Raw genomic sequence first — 14,773 nt, forward strand, 5'->3', positions numbered from 1 at the left:
CTTCCAAAATATAAGATCACTAGCTAATATAATAGCCATAATATGATCATCTATAATTTTGCCCACTCAATTAATAACAAGTATATATCATCATAATCGGTCACATAGTTTTGACCACTTTACAAAAAGGACTCTGCCAAAAGTATTAATGTGCTTCAACCGCCGACAGGCATGATAAGGCCCACACTTGACCATCCACGAGTACTAGACGTTAATCTAAAAAACTCGTCTTCCGACTCAACAAAAGGGTTATTCCAAAACCTACTTATTGACTCGCTTTGTTCATGTTGATCATAATATTGTCTCTCTCCAACCCTTATCAATCTCAGATTATCTTCTCTTTTCTCCACCATAATTTCCACAACCTTTAATTTCACCTGACCAATCAAATCCCAAAAATCACTATCTCTTTTCCTAAACAAAAACATGGACAACAACCTCTCTTTGCAATCCTCCAACCTCTTCAAAGCATTTAGGATCCGAGTCAACTCGTCATAACTCGCACCCTTCATTCTATCTCCCATTTCCTTGATCCTCAACGAGAGCTCATATTGAACCAACTTGTAATCTTCACCAACAAGCCTCGCCACTTTGTACACCAAGTCGTTCTTCTGGAGATCGTACCACGAATCGGGCGCGTCGCGCGTGCGTTCCACGAAACCGACGAGAGCGTCTATTTCGCTTAACAACTCCGAGCTCAACAGCGCCAATACCTTCTCTTCTCTGTCTTTCGTGATGTCAAAATTGCCTAAAGTTTTAATATTGGAGCAGAAGTAGTACCCTAGAGCCCGCGAAACCATGAGATTCTGCTCCACTATTGCCGCGTACCACCTCACCCACGACGACAACCGCCACGAGGCTGTGTCCGATTCGTCGCGGAACGTCGAGAGGTTGAGGAAATTGTGGCCGCCGGAAGAAGGGGAGACTGAGAGCTGGTCCCTGAGAATGAAGGAGCCTCTGGAGACGATGTTGTGAGCGACGACGAGGCACTTGAGGGCGACGACCGCGCTGCGCGTGTGGTTGAGGCGGTCCATGAGGGCCTCGATGCAGGCGCGGGAGGTGCGGCGGGAGCCCTCGCAGCCGAGGACGGCGGAGATGCGATGCTCCGGGGGAGGAGACGACAGGTCGTGAGTGGTGGCGCGTAGGACGGAGACGCGCGTGGACGAGGCGTGGCGGCTGGCGATTGAGAGAGTTGCTTTGATGAGAGAGGCTTTGTCTTTGAGAATTCCGATTAGATTTTGTAGTTTTCTTGCCATTTAGATAGATTGGAATGGAGAAGGATGTATAATATGGAACATATAACTTAATAATATGCAGACACGGACACACGGTTTTACATTTTTTAATTATTAAGAAAAACAAAAAGTTTAGGATATAATTATAAAAGTTAAAAAAAAATGTTTTATATAGTTGAGATGTCAATTGTCACCTTTTCTTAGCTCTATTTCTTTGTCCATTCCTTGTGTTGAACATGAAGGTTCTGTTTTGTGTAGTCAAGTTTTATGCGATACTAATGGAAGAGAAATTCAACCCATGAGACTGAGCAATACTACTGTATTTTAGGTTTTTTTTTTTTTTTTTAATGAGAACACTGTATTAAGATTGACAAGTCCTTAATTTTCGCATTAACCATATCCACAAAGAAGAAAAAGATGATTGCCGTTTAAAACTTGATATCCTTGGTCAAAGTGGCTGTAAAAGAAACTAAAACATCTTGACTATTTCTACATATAAGGATAGATTTTTTTTTCAGGTAAGAAATATTTATATAACGTCATTTGCTTAATTTATTTTAGGAAAAATTATAGTAAATAACGAGCATTTTAAACTTGTAGAAGTAAATAAATCAACTTACCAATGTATAAAAAAATATGCCTTTTTCAGTTTTAGATTTTTCTTTTTCCAATTTTACCCTCAATTGCTTCCTAACTTTTTTCTCTTCTCAAACCACCCTTGTTCTCAACTTACTATATGGTAGACTTTCGTAATACATGTCTCTACTCTCTACTGCCTGATAGAGTATTTATAATAGACAGTAGAATCGATTTTCAAGCACTTTTATCATGTAATTTAAAATGTTCTAATATAAAACAAAACATGTTCTAATAATAAACCTCAAAGCAGGTTCAAAATGTATAACGTAGTGTCTAAAATAAACACATAAAAAAGAACAAGATTAAATTACAAATCAAGTCCCCAAACTTCGTCTCTGTATCAACAACAATAACAATAGCTCATCATTATTTTCATTAAACCATTGGTACGAGCCTCTCTGTTTCTTCCACTCTCCACCGTAACAAACCATAATTACTGTCTGAGACATTTCCTAAAGAAAATAATTAAAAATATATTACGTGAGACAATTAATATAAGATAAGATAACAAGTTTAAAAATGATTTTAAACCATTCAAAAGATAAATCAATTAATGAAAACTATAGCACATTCACCTTTCATAACTTATGATTAACATTGCAATACAAGAATGCCAAACTTTTACTATAAGCATAAACTCTCAAAGCACGCACTAAATAAATAAAGATTAACCATCAATAATTCAAATTCCTAAAAAAATTCTTTACCGTCTAAGTCTATACAATCCAATTTGCTTTGAATATGAATAATATAACAAGCAATAAGCCCTAAACATCCTAAATTCTAATATAATTCACAGTGAAACTCTACTGCCCTTTGAGCTCTACTGTTGTTTCTAGTAGAATCTCTATTGCTCATTGACAGTGCATCTCTACTGCGCAGTCGAGATCTCAACCGGATGCAGTAGAGATTATTAGTTCATCTTCAACCTTGATTTTTCATATTAAAAATCACAAATTCAATCTCAAAATGCAGAAAATGGTCTAATTCTTCAACATATAATATTATGAATGAAAAAACATGAAAACCCCATGGTTTAAATAAAAATTTAAAACAAAATCTAGATTAAATTAAATATTAACATACCTTCAAATCCTTAACTTCAAGAGTTTGATTTAAATGTAGAACCTCCATAAAATGAGTAAAATGGACAGATTTTCACCACATTTGGATGTTTAGTTGATCAAAAACTGACTTGTGTGGGTAATAATCTCTCTAGTGTATATAGGATGAAAAATGAGTATCTCCCCTCTCTCCTTCTTTCTTTTTTAAATGAGAAGATGATGTTTCTTTTTTATCTTTTTAATTTGTTTGCTCTCTTTTCTTTTAATGTTTATTATTTTAGAGAAAAAGGTATTTTTGGACACTCAATCAAATTCATTAAACTCAAGGGTATGCATCAAAACTTGTAACTTTTAAAGGTATGAAACTAAAGAGAAGAACTTTTAAAGAAATTTTTCTAAATCACCCAAATTTCTCCTTCTCAACTATAATTACTTTATTAACTTGCAATTTAACACATGATATTAATGATAATGTGCAAATTATCTCGGTGCACATACTACATACATAATTTAACACGTTTATAACATGCACGGAATGTAAAACAAAATAAGTTCATAACTTTCAAACGAGATCTTTATCAATTAGTGCTTGTATTGAAGATGGTTTAAGACAATCATTTTTTTCCTAGCTTGAGGGACAAAATAGTCAACTTCTTTTATGTACATAGACTACGGAGATATCAAGAATTAGCCATTAAGGTGTGTTTCGACCAATAAAAGTGACAGTTTAGTTGACTTTAAAGGTGTGAATTCATTAACATCGATTTCAATGAATACTACTAGCTAGCTATAGGACCATCGTGTTCATATTTCACTTTCATTCGGTAACTTATGTGTCAACGACTTTTGTGTTAAGATAATGCCCATACAAATTAAAACACTTTCGTCTCCATTAAGAAAAACAAAAAATCCATTTTCAATTTCAAAGATTTTGTGATCCAATTGCTATTTTCATATTTCTGAAACCACTGTGTATGGGGAAATATCATTATCAATATTTAGCGGCATCAAATACTTCACCGAAATTATATGACAAACATTTGCTTTCGCAAACTTCAGAGCATTGCAAATGTTATTATTTTATTACTATTCAGTATATCGTCCAGATTTAGGTGTTTTATTTCACAAGTTTGGACCAAAGTTCAAACTTTTTTGTTACAATACTTTTTTCTCTCAAAAATTTTAAATTTTTATTTAAATTTATTGCTCAAATCTAGGAATCAAACAATACCTGAGTAATTACGATATCAAGTAGAAATGAATGACATAAGTACTTTTGATGCCCTGGCCATACGTTTGGGCGAGTTATGAAACAAGTACGATTGCATATTTGGAAAATATCCGATTGCATAACAATTAGGGTATCCAGTACTTAATTAGTTATATTGCGACCAAACATTGAAATTATAATATAAGAAACACAGGTTAATGGTACGTACGTAATTAGTACTATGTTTTGTATCCAATTCATTATCGTGGATAGAACTTCAAAGTATGCGAACATGGTCCAAGCAAGAATTTCCATTGAGCTGGTTGCTTTGCTGAAGCTCCATGTACTCCCTGTATCTGATTCCACGATATGCCGGGAGATCGCGATCACGATCACAATCACGATCATCACCTTCCCAATTCACCAGCTCTTCAACAGGACTTACAATGGTGTCAAGTGATGGTCCGTGTCCAGTTCCTACAGATATTCTGGTCGCGTTGTTGTTAACCAAAGCCCGGTGCACCACGCTCTTGTACTTCCCATTTGTCAATATCTGATGATCAAGCAAGTAAAATATACTATATTAGTATACATCTTTCATTATAAATAGCAAAAATGACCAAGAAGAAGATAATGAGCTGTAGATCAAACGGGCATGCGATTATGAACCTCCTAGCTAGCTTATAATTAGAAGTTAATATTTCCAACTAGCTAGCTTATAAGTTTATCTCTAACATTTTCTATGTGATTCCGCCTATATTGTTTAAAATATATATATATATATAATACTAATGACTATTAGTTGATGATCAATAATTTTGAAATTTAGTACATACATGATAGCGCAGATTTATTACTTACAAATATTAATTATTTTTGTTACTTTTTGGTGTTTTTTTTATTGTGTCTTATCTTACTTTTGTAGGTTTGAGTTAAAATAAATAAAAAAGTCTTTAAAATAATAGAATTGAGAACCAAATCAAACCATAAAACCGCTACAGCACAATAGAATTCGCGTTGCAACGCGGACAGCAGAAAGGCAGTCTCAAGCCTGAGGCGGCCATATACCAATATATATATAATAAAATAGAAATAATAAATTAATGCCCCAAATAATTTGTAAATTATTGTACCTCCATATGGTCCCCACTGATAACGAGAAAAGAGTACGGAAGGGGATTGACAGGAACCCACCGGCTATCGTGCAACACTTGAAGCCCACAAAGTTGGTTCTGCATGAGGAGTGTCAATAGGCCATGGTCGGTATGAGGAGGCAATCCCATCGCAACGTCTGGCTCTGGGCAAGGCGGGTACAAATTTATGACCAAAAGCTGATGAGATAATCCCGATTCTATCTTCATTTTCTTGTTTATGTAGTTTTTTCCCAATCCCAAGCTTTCAGATATCCCTTTCAACAATTCACTCGCCACTTTTCGGGATCTTTCGCAGTATTCTCTCAGAGTTTCACTGTTAATATATCAATAATAAATAAATAAATAAATTTCGGTGAATATCGTTTTCCCCTCAAACTATAAGTCTTGTCATAAAATGTCTCTTGAATTTTAATTTTAGTTTTTTTTTTCTTCTAAATTTTAACAACTCTTGCAAATTTTTCCCTTCAACTAAATTTTTAATGAAAAATTTCACGTGAAATTTAAAAACTAACAATAAAAAAAACTCCGTATGTTAAAATTTTTAATAGAAATAACACATATTACACAACTAATAAGTATCATTGAACCATTTTTAATATACAATTACTCTGTTAGCCCTCATTATTTTGTTACACAGAATTGCAATTACGTCGTAGGAGTTATCATTTTTTTACTGCATTGACTTTCTCTTAATTTACTTGACCTAAGGAACCTTAGACATTTATCAATAGTGGCCAACAACAATAACAGAAGTAAAAATTTAACATAAGGGGGAAAATTTATAGGAGTTGCTGAAGTTTAGGGGAAAGAAAGCTAAACTTAGAGTTCATAGGCATTTTATAACAAGGACTATAATTAAAGAGGAAAACGTGTAATTTGTCCAAACTTTTATATATTAAATGATGTTTTCAACACTTGAGAATTACAAATGTGAAAGTTTCAAAAATATAGGAGAAATATTTGTCCATAATGATAACAAATTGTGGCTAAGCTAGAGTTTTTGTTTTCACCTTAAGCAATACCTTTCTTGGGTGAGCAAAGAATTTATATCAATTATATGACTCATTCCACAATTCTCTCATGCATGTTAGCGCTTTCGAAAGTTACTCAGAAGATTTTTTTTTCTTTTTACATAAATGAAGAGATTGAAACAACTAGCATCAAGGTTGTATCTATTTTCATTTTTCACAACTCATTGGTTGTCTACTCCATTAATAAAGTCAACAAAATTTAACAACTTGACTATAATTAAAAACTAAGTACTAAAAATATTTAGACCATTACAAAATAGGTCAAAATTTAATTGGATGAGCAACCATTTAAATTTAACATAATTGAAATCATTTATCTCATCTCAGTCATTGAAATATAGATTCAACTCTTACACCCTCTTCTTATCCATCCAACTCTCTAATATCTATCCAACGGCATATAAATTAAAATATTATATCACATCAATTAAAATGTCACTATTTTTAACTAATATGGATTAATAATAATGGGGGACACAAAAGGGGACGTAAAAGAGGGGAAAAAATATACAAATTGTGGTATACAAAAAGATTCCAGAAAAGGCTAACCGATCCTATGAACAAAATATATGATGAATAAAACATAAAAGCTGGAGGTTATAACAAGGAGGTTTTTTTTTCTTTTATGTTTTTGTTTCTTTTTCTGGTTTTGAAGTTGTATTTGATCCTATCAATATTTGTTAATTTCTACGCGGCTACAAGTTGGTATGTGCATTATACACGCAATACGAACTTTTTCTCTTTCTTTTTTTTGGAGAGGTAAACTGTATTCCAAATTAAAGAAGTACACTTGTAGACTTAGGCCTCATTCTTTATACAACTCGAATTACTACTTAAATTTTTTTGTAAGGTATTTTTTCTCATAAAAATTTAAATTTAACTTTTTATTATATTATTTTCTCTCACATAAATTCACTTTTCAACTTAAAGTTCTCAGATTGAATCAATGAAAAGAACACCCCCTTAATTAATCTCGCAATACAAGAAACGTAGATGACGTTTGGTTCATAGGTTCAAAATCATGCTTCATAATTCTGATTTTTAAAATTTAAATTTTTTATAAGAGAAAAATACTGTAGCAGAATTAAAAACTATGATCCTAAATTAAACAGAACTCTTAAAACAAACATCACCTTAATCTCAATCATAGACCGGTCCTAATATGAACTAAGCCGATAGGAGCAGTACACTTTATATTACAGCTAGGTAGAGGGTACAGGACGCCGGGACCCCTCCTACTTTTTGTAGTCTCTTTCTGTGGCCACCAATTTAGGTATGATATCGAGAGCTTAACTAAATTGGTGGCCACAACTCTTCACGTGCATGCTCGTCGGCCATAGGTTTTGAATTAGAGTCCCCCACTCTTGAGAAGCTTTATCGATTTGTTTCCTTTCCCCTTGCCTTTGCCTTTTTCTTTTCCAAGTTTTCATGGTTTCTTATTGTTAAGAAAAATACTAAAAGACACCATCGGTATTAAGCAGCCCCACTAATAAAAGGTGGGTCTCACTTGTAGTCTCACATTATAGATTTACATTTTATTAGCGGATGATGCTAAGCATCATCAGTACCCATTAGTATTACTCTATTAATTGCTAATTCTTCCTTTTTTTTCTTTTGTTTTTTTTGTTTTTTTTTTTTTTTGCCATGTTCTAGTTCGTTATACTTTTTTATCTATGTGATGGAATAGAGGAGAACTTGACGTATGATTTTTTTAAAAGGAAGGAATAAAACATGATCACATGGATTGCTTATTTGAAGTCTACAGTTATACCTGAACTCAACGGGCTTCTTAGGAGCATTGAATTGAGGATGAACATGGATTTTGAGGTAATCCCTCCAAAATAATGTCTTGTCCACACTTACGTTGAAGCTCGTTCCCCACCTTATCGGATCGAACAATGTTTTCCCCGCGTAATCTCGCTTATCTTCTTCTTTCAGATCAAAGAAATCTTCACTCACTTTAATAACCTCGTCCATCAAATCTTGAGAAACGCCATGGTTTATAAGCTGAAAGGTTGTCAAAAGTATTAGCAAACTAGCCAGTGCTCAAAACATACATAACGCACTGGTTATCTATTTATATATATATATATATACACACACACACACACACACACACATATTTAGATATATACACTCACACATATAATACATATATACCATGAAGAAGCCCCATTCGCGGCATGCATTGCCGAGATCACTGATGACTTTGGACCTTTGATCTGGGTTACCAGAAGTCAGCAGAGAGAAATCGATGGTGGGGATCACTTTTGCTTCGTCTGGAATATAGTGGACTACAGAATTATCGTCGCTTCTTGGGAAGACATACTTGGATGGCATAGATTTGGCACAAAAACCAGACTCGACAAGCTGTTTGACAGAAAACATACTAGCAGTAGACATCCTGAGTATTATTTTAGTGGAAAATTGAGTCACGGAATATGTTGCATTATTGAATCAAATGGTGCTGCATATAAATAGCCAGAGATGAAGAGGACACGGTCGCTGTCACTGCATTTAAACGCTAGGACACACATTATAACAAACCAAAGAAGTTATTGAAGCTAGTTGGATCGGTATTCGATAACAGTTCTTATCGGGATAAATTACGAAAATTCCTCCTCAATTATAGACCTTGTAATAATATATCCCCTAATCATTCATAAAGTAACCTTCATTCCCTTAATTCTGGTGGTTTTAATTCTTCTTAGTAATAGAAGCCACATGCCGTACGCTATATAAAAAATTAAAAATTAAAAAGATAGTAATTTAGGTCATGACACGATAACACTACTCAAAACCCGCATAAAGTTAGCGGGTTAGGTTTATTATAAATGAGTTTCGGTCATAATAATCGGATTGATACGAGTGACACGATTAATAAATGGGTTGGGTTAGAGTTGACCTTCTAACACGAAGTGATATGAAGACAAGATTAAATATATGTGTTATTTCTAAATTAATTATAAATAATATAAAATAAAACATCATATTATGTATTAAATACAAATAAATGAATTTTGAAATTTTTAAATAGATTTTACTTGTTCTCTTAAAAAAATAAAGATATATAGATCAATAAAACTGTTAAACGTGCTATAATCGTGTTAAAGAAATTCTAATTGTATCAGTTATTTATTCAATATATTACTTTAAATGAATTACGCGGGTTGACACGATTAACACGATTAATAAAATAGATCGTGTTTGGGTTGACATTTTTAACACTTTTAATAAATGAGTTATGTTTAAATTGGTGTTCTCTAACACGATTAACTCAGGTTGAATGCAAACACGACTCATTAACACGAATTGTCACCCTAAGCCATTCACAAAGTAAGACACGAATGAAATTGTACGTGCGCAATGTGCGCGATCTTACACTTAGGTTGAGGGATCAACATGTTTATAAAATGTAAAACGTGTGTTTACATTATCAGCCAGAAAAATCTAGACAAGTGGCCGATCGATCAGCCACACGATTTGGTTCAGCTGACTCTTGGCTACATATGCGTGTATATGTTTCATTTCTTGCCGACTAATTTCGAGCAAATGGAAACAAAATCAATAGCTTTCACATGTACGTCTGTTAATTTGTGCGCTGAATTGTAAACGTACGTGAGACACAAAAACAGTTGAAGGAATACGGACTTGTCACTTCTTGAAGAATTCATATATGATCATGTGCAAATGAGTTGTCTTCCTAGAATAATCAATTTCCACCTCTGTAACACTTTGTAATCGGGGGGATGGGGGAACCGAGTCAGTCCACTTTTTTAAGGTAAAAATGAAAATATTATTAAAAACAGGGAGAAAGAGGGAAATAGGCTAAGACTTGAGATGAATTAAAATTAAAATGCCAATAGTTTACATGAGTTAATAAATAAGCCAAATTATTGTTTTCGTCCATAACTTGTCTGGTTATGAACCATAACTTGACAAGTTATTGTCTATAACTTATCTGGTTATGAACCATAACTTGACAAGTTTGTCCATAATTTATCTGGTTATGAACCATAACTTGACAAGTTATGGCCTATTAATTTCTATAACTAAAAAATTGGCCTATATACTTTCTTAAGATTTTCATATTGGCCTATTTCCTACTATTTCTGTTAAAAAAATTTATCGAGTTGGGCCTGACGACCTGGCCTGAATGCATTCTGGGCCTAAATATTAGGCCCAATCCGAATGTTTAAGCATGCTGAGACTAGGGAAATATTCAGGCTTCTGAGTGGCTCAATTAGTCCAGTCAAAATTTGCAGCTCTAATCATCCTTAGTTACAGAAAAGTGCATTGCGTAATAAATTGTTAAAAATGAATTAGTGATAATGAATTTATTTAACAGTAATAATAACTACTACTTAGAAAGAATAATTAAAGTTAAAAATATGCTAAAGCAAAATAATTGGTATTAAATTTAAATTTAATTAATAATATATAAAATGTCAAAAATTGCTTATAATTATTAGAAAAATTGAATAACAATGACTATAGAAGTGGAACAACGCTCATAAAATTTGATAAGTTTGAATGAAACTTTTAAGTATTTTTATCCATATAAGTACTCTCGATATGTCACATCATGTTATTTTTAGTAGTGACGGAGTCAATTTAAGCTCGGAGATAGGAGCATTTGCCCCCTAGCCCAAGGGCTCCTCTAATTTTTACCCTAATTCAAAATCCACAAAATGATTTCATATGACAACATTTTTGAACATGCGGTCACTAATATGGTTTATTAGTTCGATCATTAGCGACGATTTTATTTTCACGGTTTTTTGATGACTTAATAATATATTTTTGCTGAATTTACTTAAATACCATATCATTTAGCGATTCCATGTTCAAAGATCGAACAGTAAACGATACCTAATCACAACAATTATTATACATCATATAGCGACAAACAAGTTTTCAGCAACCATGTGTTGTGGCTAAATAACCTTAGTGAAGACATTTAGGTTAGTAATGCTAAAAACCCTTTGAAATTTAGTACATACACGTGTACGCACGAATGCATTGAGTAGATCTATAAATAGGAGAGCCATTTGCGTGTATACCACTCCTGCTCCAGCAGTCTGTAAAAATGCGATCATATATATAGATGTTACCCCAAAAAAATTGACCGCACTTGATTATATGTTTTTAATTGATAAAACCTAATAAGGAAAAAAGAAAAAACGTTTTTCTTAATTTCATTGACCAAGTGAGCAGGAGAAGCGAAGCATCCATACATATATATATATATATATAGCCATTATGTCAAGTCTACCACTTGTGCTCCAGCAGCCTATAAAAATGTGATCATATATATAGATGTTACCCTAAAAAAAATTGACCACACGTGATTATATGTTGCAATTGATAAAACCTAATAAGGAAAAAAGAGAAAACGGTTTTCTTAATTTCATTGACCAAGTGAGCAGGAGAAGCGAAGCATCCATATAGAGATATATATATATATATATTTATATATATATAGCCATTATGTCAAGTCTACCACTTGTGCTCCAGCAGTCTATAAAAATGTGATCATATATATAGATGTTACCCTAAAAAAAAAATTGACCACACGTGATTATATGTTGCAATTGATAAAATCTAATAAGGAAAAAAGAGAAAACGTTTTTCTTAATTTCATTAATGACCAAGTGAGCAGGAGAAGCGAAGCATCCATGTAGAGAAATATATATATATATATATATATATATATACACACACACACACACACACACACACATACACACAGATATATAGCCATTATATCAAGTCTTTTAGTTCTACGGGACGTATTCTTTTCAAGATTGATTGACGTAATTTTGCATTATTGAATAATTGAGCAAGTATAGCTACTGTTAATTGACTCTGGAGAACAAATTCCTTAAAAAATACAGAAACCACTTAATGTTATAGCATTCAAATTCAATTTATATTGACTAATTTCTATGCATTTTATAGTCACCTCTAACTTCTCGATACTAGATGGTCCCATACTTGTTCTTTGTTTCAGTGAGCGGGAGAGACGAGGGATCCATCTATAGAGAGATATATATATATATATATATATATATATATACACACACACACACACACACACACACATACACACAGCTATATAGCCATTATATCAAGTCTTTTAGTTCTACGGGACGTATTCTTTTCAAGATTGATTGACGTAATTTTGCATTATTGAATAATTGAGCAAGTATAGCTACTGTTAATTGACTCTGGAGAACAAATTCCTTAAAAAATACAGAAACCACTTAATGTTATAGCATTCAAATTCAATTTATATTGACTAATTTCTATGCATTTTATAGTCACCTCTAACTTCTCGATACTAGATGGTCCCATACTTGTTCTTTGTTTCACTTTGACTTATTTTTCTCTACTTCTCTAATTAACCCCAAAACAGCGACCCCTTTTATAGTGAAAACTATGGCAACTGAATTTTACAAGTGTGAAATCTCCAACTTACTCTTAATGAAATTTTTAGTCCAGAAGCTCCGCTCCCGCACCCCTAGAGGGGGCTGGATCCCCACAGTTACCTTACCACCAAGGTCGATTTGCAGAATTATGTGTGTAAGATAATAAATCGTCAAGGAAATTAATTAAACTTTACAACTTAATAAGAGGAGGATGCGGTAGGGATTGCCCAATCCCCACATATGGACAGATCGGAAGGGATAACTATCTACTTATCTATGAGATAATTCCTATTTTCCCATTTTTCTTTTATTTTTTAGATTTAGTTATGTAACACCTTGAAAAATTAAATAGGTTTAATTATGTTAATTGTAATATATTAGTGTGCTTAATATTAATTTTTCTTAATTAATCAAACTATTAAAAAAATTTAAATACTTTCAGTTTTGAAAATAAACTTACTTTTCCTTTTTCCTCTAAATACTTTTTAATATATTTTTCCCACCTTTTCTTTACTTTTTCCTTTTTCTTTTCCTTTCTTTCTTTTCCTTTTTTTTTCTCTCTCTCTCCTTCCCTTTGCTTTTCTCCTTCCTGCAGACCCTCCCCTGCACTCTCTCTCTCTCTCCTTCTTTTTATCTTCTCTCTCCTCTGTCTTTCTCACCGGCGTCCTCTCTCCCCCCCCCCCCCCCCCTTTCTCTCTCTTTGCTCCGGCTGAACAGTAAGAAACAAAAAACATAGAAAAGAGAGAGAACAACCCCATCAACCTCCAAAAAACATAGAAAAGAGAGAGAACAACCCCATCAACCAATTTGAGGTAAAACTCCTTAAAACCAACTCTTTTATTCGAATTTTAAACTTGAGAAAGTTTGATTTTGGTTAGATTTGATAAATTTTAGTTAGGATTTAGATTTGAATAAATTGTGGTTGAACTTGGATTAAATTTGGGGGTTTTCAGTTATTGAACTTATTGAAGTGTTTGGAAACGGGTTCTAAGGATTTCTTGAGGATTTGTTTTGGAATTGAACTTAAATTGCAGGTTTGGTATTTTCCTCATTTATGTCGGCATGTTGTCGAAATTAAAGCTTTGAAGAAAGCAGAGGCTAGGGTAACGAGAAATTAGCCACAGGTTTGATATCCGAGAGGTGGGATATTCTTGTCCATATCCTTTTTAGCCAATTTTAAAGTGTTTTGGCCTATGTAAATATTTTTTAAAGATAAGACATGTTTGATAAAGAAAAGTATTTTAAGACAATAGCTTGATTATTGCTATTGATCTCATAATGAACTGATTTAAAGTTTTAATATATATTTTTTAAAGATAAGATATCTTGCAAACTGGTTAGCCCGCTGATCCTTGGGGACAAGACCCGAAACCCGGACGGGCCACTACGGTGGTGTTTGGCCTTGCATTGGTCGTAAGTAATTTAACTACTTAAATTACTTGTTGGTTGCCTGTAATCTAGAATTTTAATTTATTTTCCTTTTCAGGAAAAGGTTGTTTGGTTCTGACTGATTCGTTCAGGCTTGTCCTTTCATTTATTTATTCAGTTTTATAAAATTACATCATATTGGGTCTTTCGCTCACTTTTTCTCTATTTTCAATGTTTTAACCCCCCTCCAAAGTTAGCAGTTTAGATTTACAGCATGACAAGTGGATGTCAATGGATTGAAGGCGCGAGATTCGAAGTGGTTTGTATATTCTGAATTTGCAGTTTTTAATTCTGAGAAATACTGTATTTCTGTATATAAACTCTATTGGTTGACACTGTCCTAGAGTTGTATTATTTTGAACTCCATGGACTATTTTAAATATTATTTGTAAAAGAAAGACTCAAGTAATATATTTTAATATCTATTTTGGTATTTGTATATTTTATTTTATTTTCATGGATTTTTCTTAATTTATCTAGTTTAATTAAGTCAATTTTCTTTAATTATATCTCAATAATCATGGTCTCATCTTTAGGTCATGACAAGTTATTTTGTTAATCTATTTCTAACATTCATTTCT

The 14,773-nt window shown here is 33.0% G+C and overlaps 2 protein-coding genes across 3 annotated transcripts; both read right to left on the minus strand.

The window, feature by feature from the left end:
* On the minus strand, positions 1–1,596 carry LOC21408743 (putative clathrin assembly protein At4g40080). Its single transcript, XM_010100393.2, has one exon. The coding sequence runs from the start codon at positions 1,254–1,256 to the stop codon at positions 156–158; it is 1,101 nt and encodes a 366-aa protein (XP_010098695.1). The 5' UTR covers positions 1,257–1,596; the 3' UTR covers positions 1–155.
* Positions 1,597–2,175: 579 nt separating this feature from the next.
* Positions 2,176–8,797, minus strand: LOC21408744 (protein DMR6-LIKE OXYGENASE 2). Of its 2 annotated transcripts, XM_024167168.1 has the most exons (5): positions 8,494–8,797; positions 8,105–8,340; positions 5,282–5,615; positions 4,378–4,701; positions 2,176–2,326 (listed from the first exon to the last, which is right to left on the minus strand). In XM_024167168.1, the coding sequence occupies exons 1-4, from the start codon at positions 8,734–8,736 to the stop codon at positions 4,426–4,428; spliced, it is 1,089 nt and encodes a 362-aa protein (XP_024022936.1). In that variant the 5' UTR covers positions 8,737–8,797; the 3' UTR covers positions 2,176–2,326; positions 4,378–4,425. The 2 variants fall into 2 exon arrangements, with proteins under 2 accessions (XP_024022936.1, XP_010098696.1); XM_010100394.2 differs by lacking the exon at positions 2,176–2,326 and having other exon boundaries at positions 4,153–4,701.
* Positions 8,798–14,773: the final 5,976 nt, after the last annotated feature.

Source organism: Morus notabilis, unplaced genomic scaffold (genome assembly GCF_000414095.1).
Source record: "Morus notabilis unplaced genomic scaffold, ASM41409v2 Scaffold467, whole genome shotgun sequence".
Taxonomy (NCBI): Eukaryota; Viridiplantae; Streptophyta; class Magnoliopsida; order Rosales; family Moraceae; genus Morus; species Morus notabilis.

Bases quoted from the DNA above. Each gene is read 5' to 3' on its own strand.
- LOC21408743 (XM_010100393.2), bottom strand. From the start codon at position 1,256: ATGGCAAGAAAACTACAAAATCTAATCGGAATTCTCAAAGACAAAGCC.
- LOC21408744 (XM_024167168.1), bottom strand. From the start codon at position 8,736: ATGTCTACTGCTAGTATGTTTTCTGTCAAACAGCTTGTCGAGTCTGGT. The intron at 8,341-8,493 runs GTATATATGTAT...ACAACCTTTCAG, and splicing joins GCGAATGGGGCTTCTTCATG to CTTATAAACCATGGCGTTTC. The intron at 5,616-8,104 runs GTATAACTGTAG...ATATATTAACAG, and splicing joins AAGAAGCCCGTTGAGTTCAG to TGAAACTCTGAGAGAATACT.